The sequence below is a fragment of the Wyeomyia smithii genome, chromosome 2, assembly GCF_029784165.1.
Source record: "Wyeomyia smithii strain HCP4-BCI-WySm-NY-G18 chromosome 2, ASM2978416v1, whole genome shotgun sequence".
Taxonomy (NCBI): domain Eukaryota; kingdom Metazoa; phylum Arthropoda; class Insecta; order Diptera; family Culicidae; genus Wyeomyia; species Wyeomyia smithii.
Genome location: NC_073695.1, coordinates 233,935,082 through 233,958,729, shown reverse-complemented (window position 1 = coordinate 233,958,729; position 23,648 = coordinate 233,935,082). Strand labels below are relative to the sequence as shown.

The 23,648-nt window shown below is 39.2% G+C and overlaps 1 protein-coding gene across 15 annotated transcripts in view; it reads left to right on the top strand.

Annotated features, from left to right (window-relative positions):
• Positions 1 to 23,648, top strand: part of LOC129725608 (liprin-beta-2) — a 162,037-nt gene that overhangs the window by 116,934 nt on the left and 21,455 nt on the right. The window contains exon 1 of one of the 15 annotated variants that reach the window (XM_055681627.1): positions 18,634 to 19,783. The exons of the other annotated variants lie outside the window; for them this stretch is intronic. Within the exon in view, the coding sequence (XP_055537602.1) occupies positions 19,276 to 19,783 (508 nt within the window). The 5' untranslated portion in view covers positions 18,634 to 19,275. Of the gene's footprint in view, positions 1 to 18,633; positions 19,784 to 23,648 lie in introns of those variants that run through there. 15 annotated transcript variants of the gene reach the window in all.

Sequence of the window (23,648 nt, the reverse complement as noted above, 5' to 3'; positions counted from 1 at the left end):
TTAGGAGCACAAAATCTACAAAAAAGCTGTGCTTTATAAACGGTGATTTCGATGTTGACAACTGTCCTCGTGAAGGAAAGGCCAAAAACCTTTAAAGATAGGCATGCATCACTCGATAAGAATGCATGCCAAATGCAGGAACCGCTTGCTTCGATATTAGGAGTTACCACTAAGCCATTTCCAAGCGATTGCAAGGACGTCCTTTTTTGCCCCTGTGAACAACTGCTCCAGAAGCAAAAAGGAACGGGTGATGAAAAATGGATTCATTTCAGCAACTCAAAGAAGAGGGAGCCACGCTATGATTTAACGTCGTCAGACCGGCCTTAAGCTTATGTGATGCATTTGTGGGACCAGGTCGGTGTGCTTAATTATAAGCTGTTGAAAATGATTAGAAACCATCCCTGCTGAAGAAAGGTATCGATTTGAATTGATGCTACTAAACCGAGTACTGCACAATAAACGGCTGAAATACGAACGAAGACACATAAAAGTGATTCTACTGCATGACAACACTCGGCCTCATACCGCCAAAGTTGCTTAAACCTTCATAAAAATGCTCAAATGGGAAGTCTTATCTCACCCATCCAAAACATCGGGAAATTGCCATTCGGATCATCAAGGTTTTGGAATCAACTTCTTTTACGGTTGATTGATTGATTAAGAAAAGTCGGTAAAAAACATGGATTGTCTGAATTGTCTAAAATTGAGCTTTTTTCCTCAGCAACCTAAATGCAACCGGTTTGACTTTATGGACGATTTCTTGTTGTTGTTTTACTCGCTCTAGAGCACACGTCACGCCTACCAAAGATTTAACTCTCAGTAGTCAGTAATTTTATAAGCTTTAGCTTGCAGAAATGTAGTCTTCATTGTATAACCGATTACTGCCATTGACTCTTACTGGAAACATGGAACTGCCAACAGAGCAGCAGCTGAGTAGATGATTCATTCGATCGCAGCGTTCCACAGCAAACGGACCAACCAGCGGACCGCAGCACTGCACAGCATTGCTGGCTGAACATGTCCGGACATGTTAGTAATTTTGTCCGGATTTAATGCGTTGCGTTTGCTTTCAGCTATTTGACCACTCTGAGGCATCTCTTAGAAAATTAATAAAAATATTTTTTTCAACAAGTCGTTTTCGATTTCGCTGAAACTTTTCACAGTAATTCCTTATTAGTAATACGATCAGTTTTATGATAGCAGTTGTTCATGTTGACTCACGACTGCTGCTTCAAAAGGTTCTGTTCAAAAATGTGACTGATGAATAAAATATTCTATATAAGAACTGAAAAGTTTTTTGATTGATATAATGTCTTCGGCAAAGTTTTAGTTAATAGTTTTTTCAGTGCTAAATTTTACAAATTGTCACAAAATAATAAATATCTCAAGAAGTAAAATTTTCAAAATAAAACTAATTTTTCATTTGAACCAAAACGGTTTGTTGGATTTATGTAATGTCTTCAGTAAGGTTGTAGACAGTACTTTAGAAAAGAATTAGTTAAAATTGAACATCTACAAAAGTTCACTTTCTAATGATCTGGGTTTTTTTACAATATTTACACATTATTGGCTAAACATTGATGCTTTTTACGAACATGACAGAATAAAAACAAAAGAGGTATGATTTTTTGAAAAAAAAATTTTTTTTTCAAATTTTTTGCGGTGTATAGTTCTTTTGGAAGGATAAAATAATCATCTACAACTTTGCCGAAGACGACGTTATGAATTGAGAGCACGAAATCAGCAAAAAAGTTGTGCGTCGCTTTGTAAACAGTAATTTCGATGCTGACAACTGTCCGCGTGAAGGAAGGCCAAATCTTGAATCTTGAATTGGAATTTGAGGAAAGTCAGGAACCGCTTGCTTGTATGGAGCTACCCGCCAAACCATTTCCAAGCGATTGAAAGGAACGTTGCGCGTCTGTTTTTCGCTGTTGTTTACTACAGCTCCAGCGGCAAAAAAGGAAGGGCTTTCTTCATCGCATCGTAACTGCTGCTGCGTCAGCTACTTACTAAGCCTATTCCCTACCTGACCTACTTACTAAAGTTTATACCGCTGAAAGTCAACGGGCGGCTTAAAACAGCTGATCGGGTCGCAACACTCTGTGGCGCTTCACGGGGGATTAAAAATGCATTTCAGCTAACCAGAACGTCGAACGGATCGGCCGAATATAAAGGTATTTGGTGGGATCAAGTCAGTGTTAATTGAGTTGTTGAAAACGAAAGAAATCAACGATTTCAATTGATGCGATTAAGCCGAGTACTGCATGATGAATATCTGCAATACGAACAGAGGCACGAAAAAGTGATTGCACTGCATGACAACGCTCGCCCTCATACTGCCAAAGTTGTTTAAATATACATAAAAACGTTCAACGCTTGCCCAACGTATTCGTGCTCTACCAGAAAAATGCGACAAAGTTGAAGCTAGCAAAGAGCAATTTTTTTTCCGGTATGGACTTCCTCACTGCGACCAGAATCGTAGATCTATTGTGAGATATGCCCGGGTGTCTGCTGTATCCCGCACTTCTGTTAATAGCAATACCTCTATTGAGAAGTGGCATGCTTATCATTATTGTTCATCAGTGCTTGTGTGTAAGTTGCAACTCTTCCTTACACGCTTACTGTTCTACTATACCGATAGTCGTTCATCTTGCCAAATATCATCAATTATAATTCCCTGGAGAAGTTTCGTCGTGCGTCCTTCTGGCCAGTTTTATTTGATAAGAGGGACTTATTTTTTGTTAAGAGGAAGTCACGCAAAGGTATTTGCAGATTTCAGCGTAAAGGAAGGGTAACTGGTGGGGAGCCCGAGAATAAGCCCATGCTTAAAGTTCTTTTCGACATCGGATGGCCTGGTTCTACTAAGATTCGAATCCACGACCATCCGCTTGACAAAGCGGACTCTGTAACCTCCCCAAAGCAAAGAGCAATACTTGAAATGTTTTATGCCTAATGTATTTATTTTTATTTTAAAGTTGCATTTTTATCATGACTTCAATACAGTAATAGAAAGAATTTTCTTTCTTGAAGGCCAAGCTTTTTCCTTTTTCCAATTGCACCATTTGAATGTTGAATGATTTCAGTTGTAAATGAACACTAGAATTATTAAACATTATTGGGATATTTTTTTTTAATAGTAAAATCTTTAAGTAAAACTGTTATCTCAAATTTTTCCATTCTTGACTAGAAATATTACAGTTCCTGTGCAACTATATCACATGTTCCAGAAAGTCCAGGTTTCTAGGGCTATAGCCTGTTTTTTCTGAGGTTTTCAATAGAATCATAGGAATATGGATAGCGAAAAATGTACCATTAGACTGTTCTACGAAAAATAGAAAGACGCCTTTAGTTCTCCTTCTATTACGGCCTGCTGGAAATCATGTTGATTAAAACTATTTCAATCATTTGAAATTGATAATCAATTTATTGACTAACACGGTTGAACAATATTCTATTATACTTTGGGAAAAACTTTCCGTTGAATTTCTTTCCGTCCCCGGCAAGACACAAATTCCTGCATATAATGAATAAACCAATAATTATAATAAGACTACAGAGCGCATTTGCGGAGTCTCTAAATTCCTCATGATCTTAGAAATTAGGTCCGAAAATCCATCATTCTACGAACAAATCATAAAAACTCTGACTCATATTATTGTGAAATCAGATGAAAGTAAAGTACCAACGAAGTGATAAAGTACGGAGGAATTTTTCATGGATTTCTCTTCTTGGGTTTACGTGTCAATCAAAAGAAAAAAAAACATTTTTGCGTTACCGATCCTTAACAAGATTTTATGTAAGTGTGTAATTCACGAAGAAATATTTTTATTTTTACCCAATATAAAGTGATAAATATTTGCAAAATAGAACCTGGAAGATGTTTAAGTCACTCTTTAACCAGAAACTGATCTTATCTGTTTTTCTTATAAGCAGAACTCGCCAACAAAATCCGTTTTTAAACACAAAATAAGTTGTTTTACAATATTAGAATATTTAAAAAATTATAAAAAATGTTTTTATGATAGAAAAGCGAAACGGAGCTACCACAATTTAAGCCCAATCGGGCAGATAAAGATGCTGTAGTACTACAGCAAAGTCATCCAACATTTTTCGCCGAGTTTCCAGAAACTGCTTCCGATGTCTTAAATAAATAGAATTCCTTCTAAAACAATCGCTAACGGACATGGAACTTTTTCGTACGAGACAACGATATCTATTGAAGTTTCTAAATATATCACCTTCTTTACACCTACATGTGAGGTGACCCCAGTTATATTTCAGTTGGTATGCTTTGAAATTTATTTACTTGTTTGACGTAAAATCTCATCTGGAGGCTGAATAAGCTGTGCATACAGGTCGGCGGCTTGTTGTGTCTACGAATCTAAAATTCCCAAAATTTCATAAGCCTGCCAAAAACGTTCTGTCGGGTAACGTTAAATTGTATTCGCTACTGACACCTACAGAATATAACAGCAGTCTATCTGTTTTAAGCCCCTTCGCAGTAACTTGACCTTGCTGCTGCGCCAGGTCTGACGAAAGAAAAGTTTGCGTAGTGAGTGCCTCGGGCTGCCATTCTTTTTACGAAATACTTAGCCGTGGGCGATGGTTCTTGTCTACCCGACCAGATCAAGTTGTTGAGAAGTTATTCCGACCGTCGGTCGGGCACCAGGTGCTAAGAAATTAGTAAAGTACAGCAACTTCATAAATTCTACATAAATTGTAGTTTTTTCCCTCTCTCACCCTCGCCAGAATTCTATCAAAACTATCGTTTCTGCTGGGCTGCCATTTTGCTCCCATAATTATTGCATATGTTATTTACTTTGAAATATAATAACATAAACAACCATTACATTACACCCGCATCTGGCGCGGGAAAATCAGATCGAGCGTAATGTTTTGCGTGAGTGAGCCATTCGGTATAAAGTCATGAATTTATTTTGCTTGCTCACGTGGGGCTAAAAATAGTTTTTCCATCCCGTACAAGAGCGTAGAAGGGCTCGGCTGACACGTGATTGTGGTTATGAGTTTACCATCTTGGCAAGTAGAGAGCCGCCACGATGCACTTGCTTTCTAAGTACCTAGATCTTCTACGAAACTAGTTTTCAATATGGGAGTACGATTACGAACCTGGCTAATGCGTTTTGTACATTAGAAAAACGACTATCGAACGATTCGTTCGCAGTAAAGATTTAATCAACGAACCGAACCTGACGCCGTCATCTCAGCAGGGATTCTTAATGCTCGGCTGTCAAGCTTTGCCCTCAATCATTCATAAGACGTTTAAACTTGCTTGCGTTGTGGGTTGAATGGCTAATTGACAAGACGAACATTCAATTAACAGAAATCTTCCTCGTTCCGACGGTGCACCGAAAACAAGTTTGCTCGAAGACACTGTGTGTGTGTGTGTTTGGTGTCCTTTTTGGTCGGAAAATCCGGCGCTGTGCTCCGACGGGTTCCCGTTATCGGTTTTGGGTATGTTGACACAGCCGGCCAGCGGTGAGACACTAATACCGAACGGTCGCACGGATATTAGTGAAATAGTGTCCCGAGGAAGCGTCGGTGTCGTGCCAGGACGGAGATGTCGGTTTGCGAATCGGAAGCAATTTCCTGTGTCTGACAAGATTTCACGCTGGGCCGTTGTCGCCGGCTCTAGGGGGACCCGCGCCGCCCCGAGCGCTTTGTGTGGCTCAATGAGGGTGTCTGAAGGTAAATCGGATTGCTCATTGGGTCCACTCAGTGCTTTGACTTTTGCTGATGGATTTGGCATCGGAATAAATTATGTGGGAGCGTGAGACTATCACCCGTGACAGGTTCAACTGAAAACAAAGGAAACATCTTCATTTCTATACACCAGTTTTAAACAGGTTCAATGTGGTAACCCAATCCTTAATACTTGAACGCATCATCTTCGGGTTTCCAGGCTGATTAAATAGCTTCAGTATGTGTAAAAAGTCATGTAAATATATTTTTTTAATGTATCCAAACTGGAAATGGGATTTTGAGTTGTGTATAATTAAGGTTCGCTTAAAGGTAATTTCTTTCTTACCTTGCTAAATCATTAATGTTTGTTGGATTCATTTCACACATTCGCACATAATCTAATACATTAACATTATTTATCGAGAAAAACTAAGCTTGTGCCAGTGTGCTAAATGTCAACTGCTTGTGTAAAATATTTAAAACGAAACTCTTGCTTTGCACTGATCCCAAAACAACAGAAAAAGTCTGTCAAAACTAATGAACTGTGATGCAACAAATGAGCAGAATAGGAGGCACTCACTACTGTTACTGCAGCATGCTGATGTCATTCTCATGCCGTATGGCGACCGTGTTCTGAAAAGATGCTGTGCGTGATCTGTCATACACCAGAATCTCGTATGGGGATCGTCGCCCGAATTGTAACAGCTAATTTCGTAGTCTCTCATTTGTTTTTGTTTTACTATAACTTCACTACTCGGAGCTAAAAACTTGCTCCGACTGGGTGAAAAATAGACAGATTTGCATAAACATGTGTGCATGTTAGAGTTTCAGCACATGTGGGTTATTTTTTCTGAAATGTCATCGAATTTTAATCCTTCGATAATAATTATTCTGCTAGCTTTCATCACCATAAAAGACACATTATTCTAATTTCGAGGATGAAAAAAAAACCGCGACTCAGCAGTCCTAAGATGGTTTGCTTTCCGCAAAACAATTTGAATAAAACTTCGCTGCTCGCGGCAAATTTTCGCTTCAGTAACGATTAAAATTCATAAAGCATAAACACAAACACACCTTCGCGACAGGCAGAACCCTTCGCACGTAAAAACCGTTCGCTAGGGTTTGAGCTAGCAATCAGCGCATAAGAGATGTAACGGGGTCAAGCAAGATTCATGAAGCAGCACCGCCTGCCTGACAATAGGGAAAACACGCGGTCCAATCCAAACTGTCGGACGGGGTTGTGGATAAACAAAATAAATACGTGTCTGTTAGAGGGAAAAGATGTTCTGCTGCCATGTGCAGCTTCTATGTTGCACCACTTGCTGCTATGTGCGGAGGAATGACGAGGAAATAAAATTAATCACCTCAGAAATGCCGAAATTCGCTGCAGCGCTGTGCGTGAAATTAATGGTATTTTCCGCATCCATCGAGAGTTGGCTGCATCAAATTCCCTGCTGCGCACGATGATGTTCAACATTTGTGCTATGATTTTGAGAAATGATTCCGGTTTATTCGACGGAAAATCTTAACAAACAATTCCTCTTTTCCCCTTCTGAACTCCCGCAAAATGCGCACAGTGACACGACTGACTTCAACCAGTTGGTCAAAAAATCGTTACAAAAACCGGCACATCCGAACACATGCGGTAAATGGAAGCAAACTCGTATCGGATTTAAGCATGTTTGTTTCCCCGAGCGTTTACCGCGGCCACAATTTTGGAAGAGCACCGACCTAAAATCGCATTCATGCACACTGCAATTTCTTGAATGATTATCCGCCAACCGAAAAAAGCGACGACCGACGACGACGGCAGGCAGCTCAGCCAGCAGTGTCAGCTGTCACACAGCAAAGGAAAAAGTCCGGACTGAATAGGCGCCATTCATTCCGTTCGCCGAAAAAACTCGCTCCACTACTGGGGATTTTAATTTGCAACAATACCGCGCCGGCATAAAAGATTACCAGATCTCTCCCGAGCTGTGAGCTGCTCTTGCTGCTTAATTGGGTTCGGCCAGTCAGTAGTGAATTAACGGCACACTGCGCGAATTTCGGGTTCCCGATACAGCGGGCTTCCAAAAAGAGCACCACCAGTGCTCAGACGATGCTAATTGAGTAAAGGTCGAACAGAATAACAAAAAAAAACCAGTTGAATAGTATTTTTTTATGTGCCTTTATGTGAAAAAAAAGTTCGTCGAGGAAAATGTATCCGCGTGTGTTCCTACTTACCAGGCAGACTATTGAATGCTATCGAAAATCTTATTGAAATATTGACGTCATCGCTGGACTCCCAGCGTGGAATAAAAATTTATCATTGACTGACGGTGAACCACGTCGGTAGTGGAACGGACATGATGAAAATAAATTTTGAGAAAAAAACTACCGCTTGCCTGTCGTTAATCAATAAAAAAATTATTCGCAACTGGGTTGGTTCGGTTGAATGTTAGTTTAAAAAGTCGGTTTTTAATTTATGATACACAATTGTCATATTTAAATTCGCTTTTTATCATACTCTCCTATAACCGTGCATGTTGCAGTTTCGGTGAATTTTCCACTAAAAGTCAAACATTGGAGCAGGAATAAAACAAGCTCATATATCACGCAGCGATGTTTACTGTTAAAGAATAAAAATCACTGCCCGCGTTGACTTGCCTTGCCTAACCAGCAGCACCCGCAGCTTAATTTTAGTCGGAGGAACTAACATGTGGGTTTCTAAGCCGATCGAGTATAGGTTTGCGTTCGTGTTTCAAGTAAACCGTCAATTAGTCTTGAGTTTGTTGTGGACATGGAAGTAGAAATCCATTCCGCCATCGACTGAAGACATAGAGAGAAATTTATCCGTGGTCCATTTACGTGCAACGGTGCAACGATATTTGGGCAACGGAAATGTATCAAGCTTATTGGCAGGTGCTCCAGAAACTATTATTTTTGGTTAATGGGAGATGGATTATTGATAAATTTAGAGTAGACTAGCAGACCCGGCCAACTTTCATTTAAATAAATTAAAACATTCTTAATTGATTCCATAGACTTCTAAAGATTGACCTTGCGATTCGTTCAAAGGTCTGAAAATGCATGACGAATCGGTTATTGGATAGTCCCAACTCAAGAGACAAATCTTTTAAAATGACTGAATTTATCGGAATGAGAACGTTCTCGCCTTTTGGCTTCTGTACATCACTTCGATTCTGATAATACTCATAATGGGTGGTATTCGGCCATTTTTAGCTGTTTTCCAGAAACCTTAAGTTTCCATCTTGGATTTAAAAATGCACGCCGTGTTCGGAGCATAACATGTAGCTTCGATGCACCTCGGATTTCTCTTCAACAAGAGTAAGTTTAGGGTCTAAACTTTCAAATTAAAGTTGTTTAAAAATATTCTGTCGACGAAAACTTGAATAAAACGAGTTCAACATTTTTTTTTTATCATTATTGCCCAGTTATGGAGACGCTTGGTACCTTGAAATATATGGTATAGTAACTAGAGATGGTCGGGTATGGGAAATTTGTTACCCGTACCCGACCCGTACCCGACTCAACGAAAATTTTCAAACCCGTACCCGACCCGAACCCGCCCTGGATTTTTTTTTTAATTTTTAATTTCAAAATGCTTGGGTACCTCGCACATTTTATGCACTGATTGTCATATGTGGTCTCTCGAGATGATGGCCGGAGTTAGGCTAGAACCGAGTGTGCGTGTGAACGAATGTTAATGAACCCAGAGTTTCAGGCGGTAAAGTTTAAAATAAACGACGAGTTTTATAAACACATTAAAGGGTCAAACGAATTTTGAAAGGTCAAAATTAGTATAGTTTATAACTTGAGAAAAATTTTATAATTCACTGCATTTGCCAAAAACCCGTAATTTTGAGTCTAGATTCGGTGTCATCGATAAATTCTAAAAATCGGTAAAAAAAAACAGATATTTCCGCACATGCGGCATCCTTGGTCACAGTACAAACCAAGACAATGCTATCGCTGTCAAATTTCATATATTTGTTTCGTACTAAACATCTCAATGCATAGTGGGAAAGCGCTGGCCATCAAAACAAATGTTTAAACGTCGGCTGTTTCATAATATTTTTCCATTATTGATATAACATTTAAGTACTTAAGTCCGAAATTTGGGTGCAATATCATAAAATTTGATTTTTTATAACTTTTCAAAGCTCGGCATACTGACGTTTTTTGACATATTTAAAAAAAATATGTCATTACTTTGAAACGCTCTGCAGCTTCAATGATTGCTTGTTTTTTTTTTGCCTCGAAGAAAAAGTTGATTTGTAGTTAGTTTTTATTACCTATTATAATATATAATATGGTTTTAATTTTTATAAAAACAATTTTTTTGCGAAATTGGGTTGATATGAGGAGTTGTGCAAAAACTACGTAATCTGTTTTTGTAAAGAGGGCGTCCTGTGGCGTTGCTTGTGGTTAAAGATCATATAATTCTGTTTAATAAAAAAGTGAGGGGAAAAGTGCTAAAAAATCATGAGAAATTAAGTCACGTGCTTTGTAAACCCTCCAAATAAAAAGTGGAATAGAGATTCGTGTTCAGCACCCCAAAATTAAGTAAATACCATATTTTTGTCGTATTTATCGATACTTTTTTTACTTGACAAGCATTTGTATTAGGTCGCCCCACTGTGCAATGTTCCGCGGTTTTCCTGACAGTTATGAAAAAAGCCCGATAAAAATTCCATTTAAATCAAAACCGTTGCAGGAAGAACTATTCAATCTAACATTAGAAAGCGATAGCATGATGTCATTCGTTTGGTGCATAAACTGCCGACAACTGTCAGAATAGGTATTGGGTGATCTCTCGATGCAGGAAGAACTATTCAATCTAACATTAGAAAGCGATAGCATGATGTCATTCCCTTGGTGCATAAACTGCCGACAACTGTCAGAATAGGTATTGGGTGATCTCTCGATGAGTGAGGATGTGCGATTTTTTCTCCGAACTAACCGATTATCGACATTAAGAAAACACCCAGGCTTGAAATTATAAAAATTAAGTTCTCATAATGCACGAAAATTGAATTACCCGTATCCGACCCGTACCCGACCAATTGAGAATTTTTCAAACCCGTACCCGACCCGAACCCGAAGCCTTGGTTTTTTAATAACCCGTACCCGACCCAAACCCGTAAAATAATTTTTGACGTTACCCGAAACCCGACCCAAACCCGTCGGGTACGGGTTTCGGGTAAAAATACCCGTACCCGACCATCTCTAATGGTAACGACATAAACAATGTGTGTGTGACAAAGATAAAATAGGAGATGAAACTGTAAAAAAATATAATCAGTTATGCAATATGATTTTAATCGATATGAAAAAATAATACAACATGTTTATGATAATGAATTTTCATTGTGGTTTTATATGCGGCTGCTATCATAAACATCGACTGCCTTGAAGTGTTCTGCTAATATATTTCATGCGTTTCAAGAACATGAAGATTTACCCATGTTTTAAGAGAATCATGGTGAATAGTTTCAATAGTCTGCTCGGAACCAAAACTCGGTTTCATAAAATTTTATAGTAAAAAACTTTGGACTTATTAAATAAGCTAGAACTAAAATCATCGATAGATTCACGTTATCCATTTATAATCAAAATCCCAAAGCACAACAATAAACACATTACTAGAGAAACATTTCAAAAGGTCCTATCTGCTTTGACCGATTTTCAGATCGATCACTTTCATTCAATCACCACAGCTTATTAAACACCCTTCATGACACGTTACTCGCACAAGTTGATAGTCGAGGGATCACTCTAGCCTTCTGAACGAAAACTACGCTTGTTTGAACCATCGCCAAAATGAAAAGACGCCCTCGTCAAACGATGAAAGCAGCAAGGACCTTTTGAAATGTTTATCTTGATTAGGTTTAATCAAACCATTTCGCTCTTATCTATTGCTCTAATGTGTATTAAGCAGTCATTAATACCATGAAACTCACATTTTTCACTCTGTCCACATCACCTCAAACATTGTCCATATTACCCCCACTCCAAAATATCCTTTTCATGTCCAAAAATCATTATTTTTATATTCGTTATTTTTCTATTCTTTTGACCTCCTGTTTTTTTTTTCATGTAAAAACACAAAAAATAGATCAATAATACTGTGATAATTTACATTTCCGGAATGCAAAACACAGACCACGAAATAACGGGAGTTTTCCTCAGAGGGTCCAAATTACCCTATTCTGATTTCGATCTATGTGAATTACACTTTTCACACATTTGTTGTGCGAAATTAGAGCAAAAGTTGTGCGAAACGAGAAAACACATTGATTGATTAAAGCATGAACTTTTCCGTATTCCGTAGATATTCCCCTTAAATTAGTAAAACTTACCAACGATTGATCACTTGATGACTTGTTTCGAATGGCCTTCAAGATCAAATGATGTTGAGAACTTCCAGCCAGCATCAAAAGGTTTCCTAACTTTGTACCTGTAATTTTAAGGGGGGGGGGAGTCATATCGAACGTTACCTATCGTTACATAGGGGGGAGGGGGTCTGGAATCTAGATTTTTAGCATTACGTAATTTGTGTACGACGCCTGAAGAGAAACTCAAGGTGCATTGAAGTTGCCTCATATGCCGATTCTGACACGGCGTGTGGCGTCTGGAGTCGATTTTTGGCTGCTGTAAATCATCCCGATCATTGTAGGCTGTTTTAAATATATATCTGTTTCATTTGTATGGAAGCAACTCCCCCCCCCCCATCTTCCAGAAAATGGAGAGAGTCCACCATAAAAATATTGCTAGCCCGGAAAACTTCCACATGTAAAATTTTGTTCTATGAGCTTGCTTAGTTCTCAAGTTATGCAAAAATGTGTGCTTCATTTGTATGGGAACCCTTCTTCCTAGTGGCGGGAGAAGTGTCAAACTACCATAGAAATATTTTTTGTTTTAAAAAACCTCTACATGCCAAATTTGCTTCCATTTGCTTGATTAGTTTTTGAGTTATGAAAAAAATTGTAAAAACCCCACTACTCTTCCAGAGTTGGGATCTTAGAAACATTTCTTGCCCCCAGAAACCTCCACATGTTAAATTTCGTTCCATTGGCTTGATTAGTTCTCAAGTTGTGCAAAAATTTGTGTTTCATTTGTATGGGAGCCCTCCCTCCCAGAGGAGGAAGGGGTATCGATCAACCACAGAAATATTCCTTGCTCCCGTAAACCCCCACACGCCGAATTTGCTTCCATTTGCTTAATTAAATCTCGAGGTATAGAAATATTTGTGTTTCGGTTTGTATGGTATCCCTACCAGAGCAGGGAGGGGTGCTTATGTACCATAGAAATATTCCTTGCTTCTTAACATATCCATGTGTTAAATTTGGTTCGATTTGCTTGATTAATTCTCGGGTTATACAGTAATTTGTGTCTCATCTTCTGAGCAAAGAGCAGGACATTTGCAACACGAAACCTGGCATTGTCGTGAAGCAAAATTACTTTTTCGGGTCATTTTTTAAATATCGGACACCAATGTTGGTGAAATTTCTATTGTTGAAATGTATGTTGGTTGTACACTCGGCTGAGCAGTCACAAACGAAAGTAGAACGACTTATTTCATACTTTTCGACGTTTAGTCAGTGACATCTCCAGACGAAACTGTGGGGATTTTGCGCCGATTAGAGGCTGTTTTACATTATCAGCTGGTTAACGAATGAATATAGTCCAGCTAATTGTCTGTGGCTATTGTGTTTGTGACTTGCATATATCTTGTTCGTTCCTTGTCCAGCTAACCGTCAACACTGATTGGGGCGATTTTGGGTACATTCCATAATGTTGATATTAGCAAAATCAGTGAAATTATTTCAAATAAACCATATTTTAAACTAACTTACAAATCTATTTACTGTAGACCTATTGCAAAGGCGGGTGGTTACATTATGGAGAGTAGTTTGGATTTGGAAGGGATAATACACTGGTGTTACTGGTGGTGAAATTGGATGACAGAGAAGGAACTAATTGGTCGCTGTGTTGTTGTTCGGAATAAAACCTGACAGAACCGCTACGCAAGCTGTATTAAGTCCATCTAATAGATTTGTAAGTTAGTTACAAATGTTTTTTGTTATAAATAATTTTACAGATTTTGTTAATATCGAAACTATTAAAATGTACCCAAAATCGCCCCAATCAGTGTTGACGATAAGCTTCAAAACATCTGAACAAGGAACGAACAAGATATATGTAAGCCCCAGACACAATAGCCACAAACAATTAGCTAGACTGTATTCATGTAGTAACCACTTTAGATTAAATCCCCACAGTTTCCCTTGAAGATGTCACTGACCGGTGACGAAACGTCGGACAGTAGGAAATAAGTCGTTCTACTTTCTTTTGTAACTGCTCAGCCGAATGTACAACCAACATATATTACGTACATCTGTAAAAGTCCCCGTTAATGGTTTCGTCCACATGAAGTAGTTCAGAATAGATTACACCAGGGGCGTAACCAGGGTTTCCTTCTGAAGTCAGGGGGATTATCATCCCCTTGATTAAAAAAAATAAATTTGACAATATTGAAGAAAGACGCAGGTTGACAGAGGGTAACCCAAATCAATGGCTATCATAAAGCGAATCAAGATTAGAATAGTTAAAGCGGTTGTTTATGAGACACGATCGCGAGGTTCACGTAGAACTAAATGTCAATGTATTTTTTAGGTTTGGGAATACCTACATTCGATTGGGGTTAATTAATTTAATGGTGTGAAGCGGTAAATTGTAATAATTCTCTCTCAACTCTCCTCTTTTACTGATTGATTGGTAACTTTGAGCAAAAGTGTTGATTTTGGAATGCCATCCACCAATCACATGATTCTATTTCTCTAGTTATTGTTCGTTGAAAGCAAGCAAACAAAACATAACGATAATACACACACGTTACCGGCACACTTACAGGTATTCACAGTGAAGTCATTCCATGCTACTTCGCACATCGATCCTGATCGACCATTTCCGATTTCGCTGAAACTTTTCACAGTTGTTCCTTTTCGAAAAAGAGGTCATTTTATGATATCAGTGCTTCATGTAGACTCGCGACTGCTGCTTCAAAAGGGCCTATTCAAAGTGATGACTGATAGATAAAACATTTCTATATCAGAAAAACGGCTTGTTTTATTGAAATGGTGTCTTCAGCAAAATTGTGGTTCTAGAAAAAATATATTCACTGTAAAAATTTTTTTTTTCTGTTCTACATTTGCCAATTTGTCACAAAATACTTAATATCTCAAAAAGTACCTTTTTCTAATTCTATCTATTTTTTTACATATTGAAGATGACAATATGTACTACTACCTGTCAAAATTTGGCGATGGTAAAATGAAGAACAAAAAAATTTATGAACGTTTGAGCGTTTTGACATTTTTATTTTGAATTTTTATTAATGTTTTTTTCTAGCTACACATAACAATGTTGAAAATTTATCACAAAAAGCATGATACCAATCCAACATCGAACATTTTTATATTGGCCCTGTTGAAATTGAATATGCGTAACTCACTGGCGAACCCTGTTATTATAAGGTTGTAAAAATAAGACAAACACACAGTAATCAATTTATAGAGTGCGTTTTTATATCAAGTAAACCCAGATTTAGAGAACCGGGAGCAGGGATACTGAGCAGAGACAGGTTTTGTTATGAGTCTTGGGCCTGATACAGTCCACGTCTCTTTTAAAAATAAACCAACTTTGCCAAAATGCCAAAAAAAAATTTTTTTTACCTATTTTCCATGGTATGCTTCAGTGGTCAAATGGCTGACGCGACACGACAGATCTGGACAAAATTACTAACATTTCCGGACATATTCAGCAATGCGGTGCAGTGCTGCGGTCCGCCGGTTGGTTCATCTGCTGTGGAACGCTACAATTGAATGAGCCGCCTCCTCAACCTTGCTGCATTCAAATCAGCTGCTACCCTGCCAGCTGCTGGTCAAGTCAATTTCCAGTAAGAGTCAATAGTCCTCCTGCTGCAGTAATCGGTTATACAATGATGAAGACTAAATTTCTGCATGCTAGCTTTTATACGTGACTACTGAAAGTTAGACTTCCGGTAGGCATGTCCTTATGGTATAACATAACAACAACAACAAATCGGTTATAAAGTCAGATCGTTTGTATACTTTAGCGTAGTGTGTTCTGGGGAAGAAGGCCAAGTTTTTACTCTGATTACTTAAAACATGCGTCTCTACATTAGCACAATAGTGAGCATCACAAAATCGCAATTTTCCGAATTTTTGTGGATACACAGCTAACTTTCCAATCGATTTCTGTATCTGGTGGAAACTGACTGAGTTTTAAGTTTAAGTTTTCGGTTTTTCAAATTGTACCCCTATAGTGCGCAAGTCACTCACTCTCAATACGGGTTGCATTGTAGTGGATATATGATTGCGGGAGAATAACATTCGAATTGTTATTTATCGCATTACAAACGACACGCAAAATACATATTCAAATATACCTGATTCAATAGCCAAAATACTCGAACACTTCACTTTACTCTAACATCCATTCCATTGTTTTTCGACCCGCCAGAGTAGGGTCCCCCTTAAGGTCAGCTGGATGGTAAACCCTACGTGCTTTGCCCATATATCTGAAAAACAAAAAAAAAGTATTTTCCAAAACTCTGAGAATGCTGATAATGTGATAATATTGTTGAAAAAAGCCTGCGAAACAGTTCCAGATTTCGAACGAAAAAAAAAAATGTTTTCATAAATGTTTTTGCACTGGAATTACTTAAACCACTTCAATTAATTTTCGTCATTTTTCTGGCAAGGGACGGACACCATATGCAACAAAAGCCTACATCTTTAGATTTGAAAAATAATTCAATCCAATTTTTAGTATTTCCGAAGTTATCGAAGTGTTGCGATGCTGGGTTTCTTAACCCATTCCCCGCGGGTGATGCCAAACGGCATCAGCTGACATATAAACTTTGATAACAGTTTAACAACTATACTTGAGATTACTGTAAATGTAAAATATTCTAAGCAGTTAGAGAACACATTGATCTTCAACATGCAATATAGTTTGTGCCAATTATGCAAGTGGTTGCTGAGTAATAAGAGTTTGAATGTCATTTTTCGATGTAAAAACTGATTTCTCTCCACGGGGATAGGGTTAATCAGTTTTTACAACTTTCAACTGCATCATTGGCATTGTCGTGTAGCCAAATCACTTCGTCGAATCGAAAACACAATTGACGCTCTAGCATATTTTCGTTGTATTAGATAGCTCCAAATCTTTACCGATAATTTGGGTAGTGACTAAATTAATGAAAACTATAACTGATTGAATTTGGTAATATAAAAACGTTATTGAACATGTCAATTAAAAAAAAGTTTTGTTCAAAACAATTTTATATCAAACTATGATTCTGGTTTTATTCATATACATTCGGTTCCGCGTTACTAACACAAGCATCAATAAAATTTAAAGCAGAAAGGATCGCTAATATTTGTTTCGGTTGCAGAGGTTGTTTAAAGAAGTTTAAGGAAGCCATTCATTCATATGAAAAAAACTTGTGCGTTGAGCGAAATGAGTTGACACATTGATTAATTAAGGCTTGAACTTTTGCGTGCACCATATGCACAACACGATCAGCATGACCTTTTTCCCTTCAATAGCTTCAGCATTGATGTTATTGCGGTGATGTTTTCTGGGCATAAATTTGTCGTACTGCACCCATTTTCCGCAAACATCCATTTCTTGACTGCCATTGGATCAGCTGTTCACAGGTGACTAAACGCTGTTCAACTTGCATTGGCTGCAACTCACGTGGGCCCCACGTACTCACTGTACCATTCCGTTGACTTTGAGGCGTTTCCCAACCGTTGATGAGTTAACTCCGAGCGATTCAGGCAACTCTAGGAGTATTCAACGTTTTGTCTCCATTACTTCATCTTCGAACTTTTTGGGTTGCCCGAGATGGTCTTCGTCTTTCAAACTTACAATTTTCACTTTAAAATCAAACAATCAATTTTCTGTAGGTTTACTCGACTAGAGCATGTCTGACATGAGCATCAACAGAAGTGCGTAAAACAAAATGTTATAAACACATTGAAAAAATGACACACGGTGAGAATGTCAGTAGCTTCACGGAACGCTGCGAATTAATTCCAACCTCCAACAGTTGAAGAAAGATATATGTGCGGCACTGGCCACAGTATAAGCTTCGTTCAAGAATGGCTAACTAGTGTTGCATATCCACCGGTAACGGTACACTGACTATAAGAAACCATTTACATGCATAACAGCAGTAGTAACAGTGTCGTTCGGTAGCTACGAAATGATCGCCAGATTGTATAGTGTACATATTCCGAGTTGACAAACGCGTCCCCAGATGAATGCTGAAGAGATCTGTCACTTTTCCTTCGAAATGACAGCCGGAGCTGTAATCGAAACGAATGTCGAACGTCGTGTTTACTGATTATCAATATAATGGATAATTGGCTCTGATATGCACGCACGCAGCAGCAGCAATTGCCGAACTGCTGACACGAAATCCATCGGGCACGTGACAACTTTTCGCTCGTCCATTCGCTGATTGTTATTCCACGTCATCGTTTGTCTGATGTAGGAGGTGATAAACCATGGTTATTTATGTTTTTCTTTTATCAACAATTTAACATTGACAAGCAAGCTTTCATATGGCGTTGGGTTCAATTTTTCAAACCAATTCCACAGCAAGACCCACCGTGCGCCGTCGAATTAAACATGCTTCATCAAACGGGCTGAAGAAGAGCAACCAATGCACTGAGCAAGAGTAAGAGAGAGAAAAAGAGCTCACGGCTGTGTCTCCAACAACAACAACAGCCCAAACCAATCTACCGACCGACCCGTCGAATAAACAGTCAGACAGACGGCCGCTATTGAGGAAGCGTGGAGGGGGAGTCATGCCAGCTAGAACGCGACTCAAGTCGATTTGAAATTGCCAGTGCGGCTTGCGACCGCGCAGCGCAGAGATTCGTCGCGTGAACTGCGCCACCTCAAGCGAAAGCGCAATCGCTTTGCTACCTAATACAGTGGACGGGACAATTGCGGACAAAATATTTATATCCCACCTCCAAAGTTATTAGCGAACCGGGAGCATTGTACTTTCACCGGACTAATGCACTAATTTCTGGCGTCGTTGTGATATGAAGTTGAAGCGTGCTGCTCTATCTTGAAAGTTATCTACCTAAGTCAGTGCCGTTAGTGTGCATATCTTCACGGTTGACAGATCAGAATGGCAACCACAAAAAAGCAAGTGCGACGAACACGGAATATAAATAAGTCTGATCCGTAATGTGTGTTGTGTTGGATGAATTTACGTCTTTTTTGACGGGTTTTGTGATCTTTTACCCTGCGTTGGCTCTAGTCAGAGCTTAGTTTGTGTACAGTGCGAGGCGGAACATTAATTCGAAACGAAAAACTCAGAAGCAGAACCAGTCGGCAGCATCCCCGTGATCTCGTCACTATAGCATTATCGTCATCATCATCGCTCTAGCGACTGGTGGTGAGGAGGGAGAGACGTGAGGAAGCTGTTTGTGGTGTGGTGATTAATTATATTGTGGTGAGCCAATGGAAGCTGACGAAGTTCAGCATCTGCGACAGACAGCGCTTCGTTGTGATTTGAAACGCCTGAGCACTATCCGGGAGCGCAGCAGCCGAAGCAGCAGCAGCAGCAGCGATGAGTCAGATTTCCTAGATCTACCCCTTCCACCGGTGCCTGCACTGAAAAATGGTGAGCCTCAAACGACGGCAGTCACGCCGGAGATTTTGTACTCTCGTATGCAGGACTTCGATGAACTCGAAGCGCTCTCTCGGGAGGATCTGCGAACGGTGGACAGTAGCAGCAACTCCAACACAGTCCATGTGAATTCGTGGAGCCTCCAGAGTGAGGACGGCACCTCGGCCAGCTGCTGTTCGATAGATGAGGGGATTTTATATCTAGATGATACTGGAGAGTATGACGAGCGGTCTTCTGCCTATCGGGATAAATCACCCATTTTGCGGTCGTTGTCCACCTCGCCGGAGCGTCTGCAGCAGCGTCGCCGAAGGAGAACGAAATATCGCAGACGCAAAACAGGTGAATATATTTATGACGAAGACGTGACCGAATGACGGTGATAGAGTAGAGAACTGCGAAGTTGACGGTTTTTGGCACGATGTCAGTTGTGAAATAGATCGCCGGGATTTCAGTATGGCATTCTCGGAAAGAATAAAATAATTTCAGCTCTCGAATGAATTTTATAGGTACGAGGCGACTCTAAAGTTGTATTACCAAAGCTAGTAAACATCAGACGCACAGCAGAGAATTATGCTCAAAATTGGAAATGTCACATCTTGATCTGACTTTTATGTAGATACTATCGTTTAAAAGGTGTTATAGCCTAACTTATTATGATAAATGGAACAATTTCTGAAAATTCTGAAATTGCATCAAGATTTGGATTCAGACGCATTTCCTGCAGAAAATAAATTTATAAATAAAGCTTCACTCACAGCCAAGATAGCCGCACTAAACGTGTCCCATGTTCACCAAAAGTTCTGATAATGACACGATTCATACTTCACATACTTTGCCGTACACCGTCGTTGGTTTATTTGGCGTGTTGAACGAAACGCCAACGAAACACGTGCCATTGCCGACAGAATTCCAGTGAACGCTGAACAAATGTGTGAAGAAGGGCGCTTTTTATATGCACAGCCAAGTATTCAACATATTGAAACAATTTTTGGAGAATTTTTTGGAACGAAACTCGAACGACAGATTAATCATTAAAATGTAAAATCCCTGATAATATTTCGACCTAAAAATACTCCCTCGTAATTGTGCTTCACCAACACTCGTTGATAATCAACTTGTTATTGTTGGCTGGGTCGCCCACGTGAGGTCCCGTTCCTTGAAACACTCAACGTGATAATAATTACACTTATCCAAGTACATGACAACGATTCGTTGATATGCTCAAGTATTCTACTTGATTGAACCTTCAACCATGAGTGGACAATAGTGCAGGTCAGATCGAATTATCTTTCCTCTGTGCCGTTGCAAGACTCCGTTCTCCAGTCGCCTCGTAATATTTATTTTCCTCGTTCAATGTCAATCAATTTCACCGCTGAAGGAGCAATCATATTGTCCGTCTTTATTTTTATATTTGTTATTATTGGTGTTCTAGTCGGTCCCGGTTGACCTGTTTAAATTAACGAACAATTTCGTGTCAACTCGTGCAGCAAACAAGCAAAGTTATAACTGGAGAGAGATTACTTCTAAATCAGTGGAAAATCAAAATTCCAGTCGTTTCTGCAGATAATAACCGTTTCGTTTGCGTAGCGGAAATTGTTCAAATATTTGTTATCTTTGAATGTTTACCAGCACAGAAAAGGCGACACCTCCACCTAATCGGTGTCCGATTGCTATCATACTTTCGACGGCCGGTAGTCACAACAAGCATGTAAACACACTTCTGCTTCTCATGAAAACCGTCACCCTCATCGAAAGGGATCGGTTTACTGGTAATCATTGACAACTATTGGGAATGGGGATTTTGTCAATGCGTGTTCGACGTTAGAAGGTTGGTTGCGCTTCGAATGAGTAAATCAGATTTCGCTAATCGGATTGTTATGGGCTGTGATGTGCTGGAATGTGCCGGTGATAATGACGATGACATTCAGTTCGTGATTAGCCAATCTGGCATAACTTGTGTGGATGGGTATTCAGCATATTTTAGATGGCTAATCGGTTTCCGGACGGGATAAGGCTAACGACAAAAGGTTGATATCGCATTCCGCAATGAATGGATTGGTTGATTGATTTACTGCTGATGCTCTGATAATTGACCTTAGTCGTTTTCGAGCAGATGAAGTTTGCAATCGCTTCACACTCATTTTGAATATTGCCGCATCCCGAAAAAATAGTATCACCTGCAGTATAATTCTCCATGTTTTGACTTTAACTTAACTCGTGTTTTCGGCTTCCTAGAAAGTTGCGGTCTTCAGTAAACTTGAACAGATAGTGAAAGGCTTTCAGTTGATGACCAGTTCAGTGCAGAATTCTGCCACTATGTGGTGCTAATGAGCACGAATGTCGTCGTATTTTGACCGCACATCAACCGTAACAGTTTTCATGCCGAGAAATTTGATTATATTTCTTCAGTAGTTAATTAAGCAAAAAAATGCCCCAATTTCTCTTAGAAATTTTAATTAATACTGTAATTCTTTACAAGGGTGGATTTCCGAGATAAACTTAATTCATAACACTTAAAGTTATTTAGTATGCGTACAGTTTAGCCACGTAATGGTCCTAATCCCAACCAAACTGTCTGTAAACGGAAAATTTCTGACCTCTTGAACAACTTTGCTGAAGACAACAACTTCTCAGCGGTTTATTTCACGAAATAAAGTAAGTAGAGAATAAAACTGAAAACTTTATACACACTGGTACTACATTGTGTAAGAATTCCAACCAAAACCTATTGTTTCCAGCTTTTCTCCGTTATCGTTTGCCGCAGTTAGGATACCCTAATGCATGAGTGCTACGAATCTTCAGCCAGAATTTTTATTTGTTTCCTTCACGATTGTTTCCTGCACGATGGGAAAATCAATGCTCTCGCCAATTCATAAAAATTAAAACTATCAAGGAATCACGTGGTCAAAAGTTTACAATTACAATTACATTTCTTGTAATCAACATGGATTTTACTTCAAGAGATCCGTCGCGACCAACCTGTCAATGGATGTGGGATTGCAAGTAGATCCTGTGTATATACGCAGACTTCAAGGCAGCATTCGATTATGTCAATTATGACATCTTTCTCCGGAAGCTGAATAAACTGGGGCTCCCTGTCATGCTCGTGAGATGGTTTCGATCATGCCTGACTGTCAGAGTTGTATGTGTTGCTATTGGGTCGTAATATTCTGAGCCGTTTGCTATTTCTTCTGGAGTCCCCCAAAGAAGCAATCTGGGCTCACTTTTGTTCTCACTCTTCATCTATTACAGCGAGAAACACAGCTCCTCTTTGCGGACGATACCTTCGGTGATTGGAGCAATCGAAATCTCCTTACCCTGTGCGTAGATCCCATAACACGTAAAATGTGCCCAAAACAATATCGATAACGAATTCACTCAGCTAATCTAGTTGATTAAGACCGCTATTAGCCCCCAACTAAATTGATACGCTTGATATTCTCACGGAATTTTCGCTAAAAATATATATATATACACGACCTGCCACAAGTTTGCAATCGCTTCACTAAATGTTGCAACACCCAGCTTTAATATTACAGCACCCCGAAAAGTTTATCATCACCTAATGTGGGCAAATTTATACAACTGTATCACGGATACCGACAACCTATAGAGTTGTGGTTTTAAGAAAAGTTGTTCAGGATCTTGTGAAGTCTTTTAGACCACAGTTTTCTAGAAGGATGGAATCGTATTATAGATGAGTCAGGATCGAAATACGAACAATTGCGTGTACATTACCACGCAAATAGTGGTGAAATTCCGTACTTCATTTCTCATTTCGAACAACTTCGCTGAAGACCGCAGCTTCCTAGAAAGTAAGAATCACGGGATAAGTTAAGGTCAAAATATGAAGAATCGCGTTCACATCAATGCCACTTAGCGACAGAGTTCTGCACTGAACTTTTCACCAATCAGAAGCTCTCGACCTTCAGAAAAAATTTGTTAAAGACCGTAACTTTCCAGTTGTATATTTTATTGGCAATCAAGTCATGATTCATCTGGCAGTTAAGGAACTGTTCTTTAAAACGTAGCGATTGGCTGAAAGCTTACTGACATTTTTTCGAATTTTTAGATGGCACCGCTAGGTGAATTAATTCGTCTTTTCATAGTATGTTTCATATCTCTCAGAAAAGTAATAAAACCGAAATGCTTTGCGTGATAAATTCGAGTGTGATAAAAAAGAAACGTAAAAAAAACGAACCGC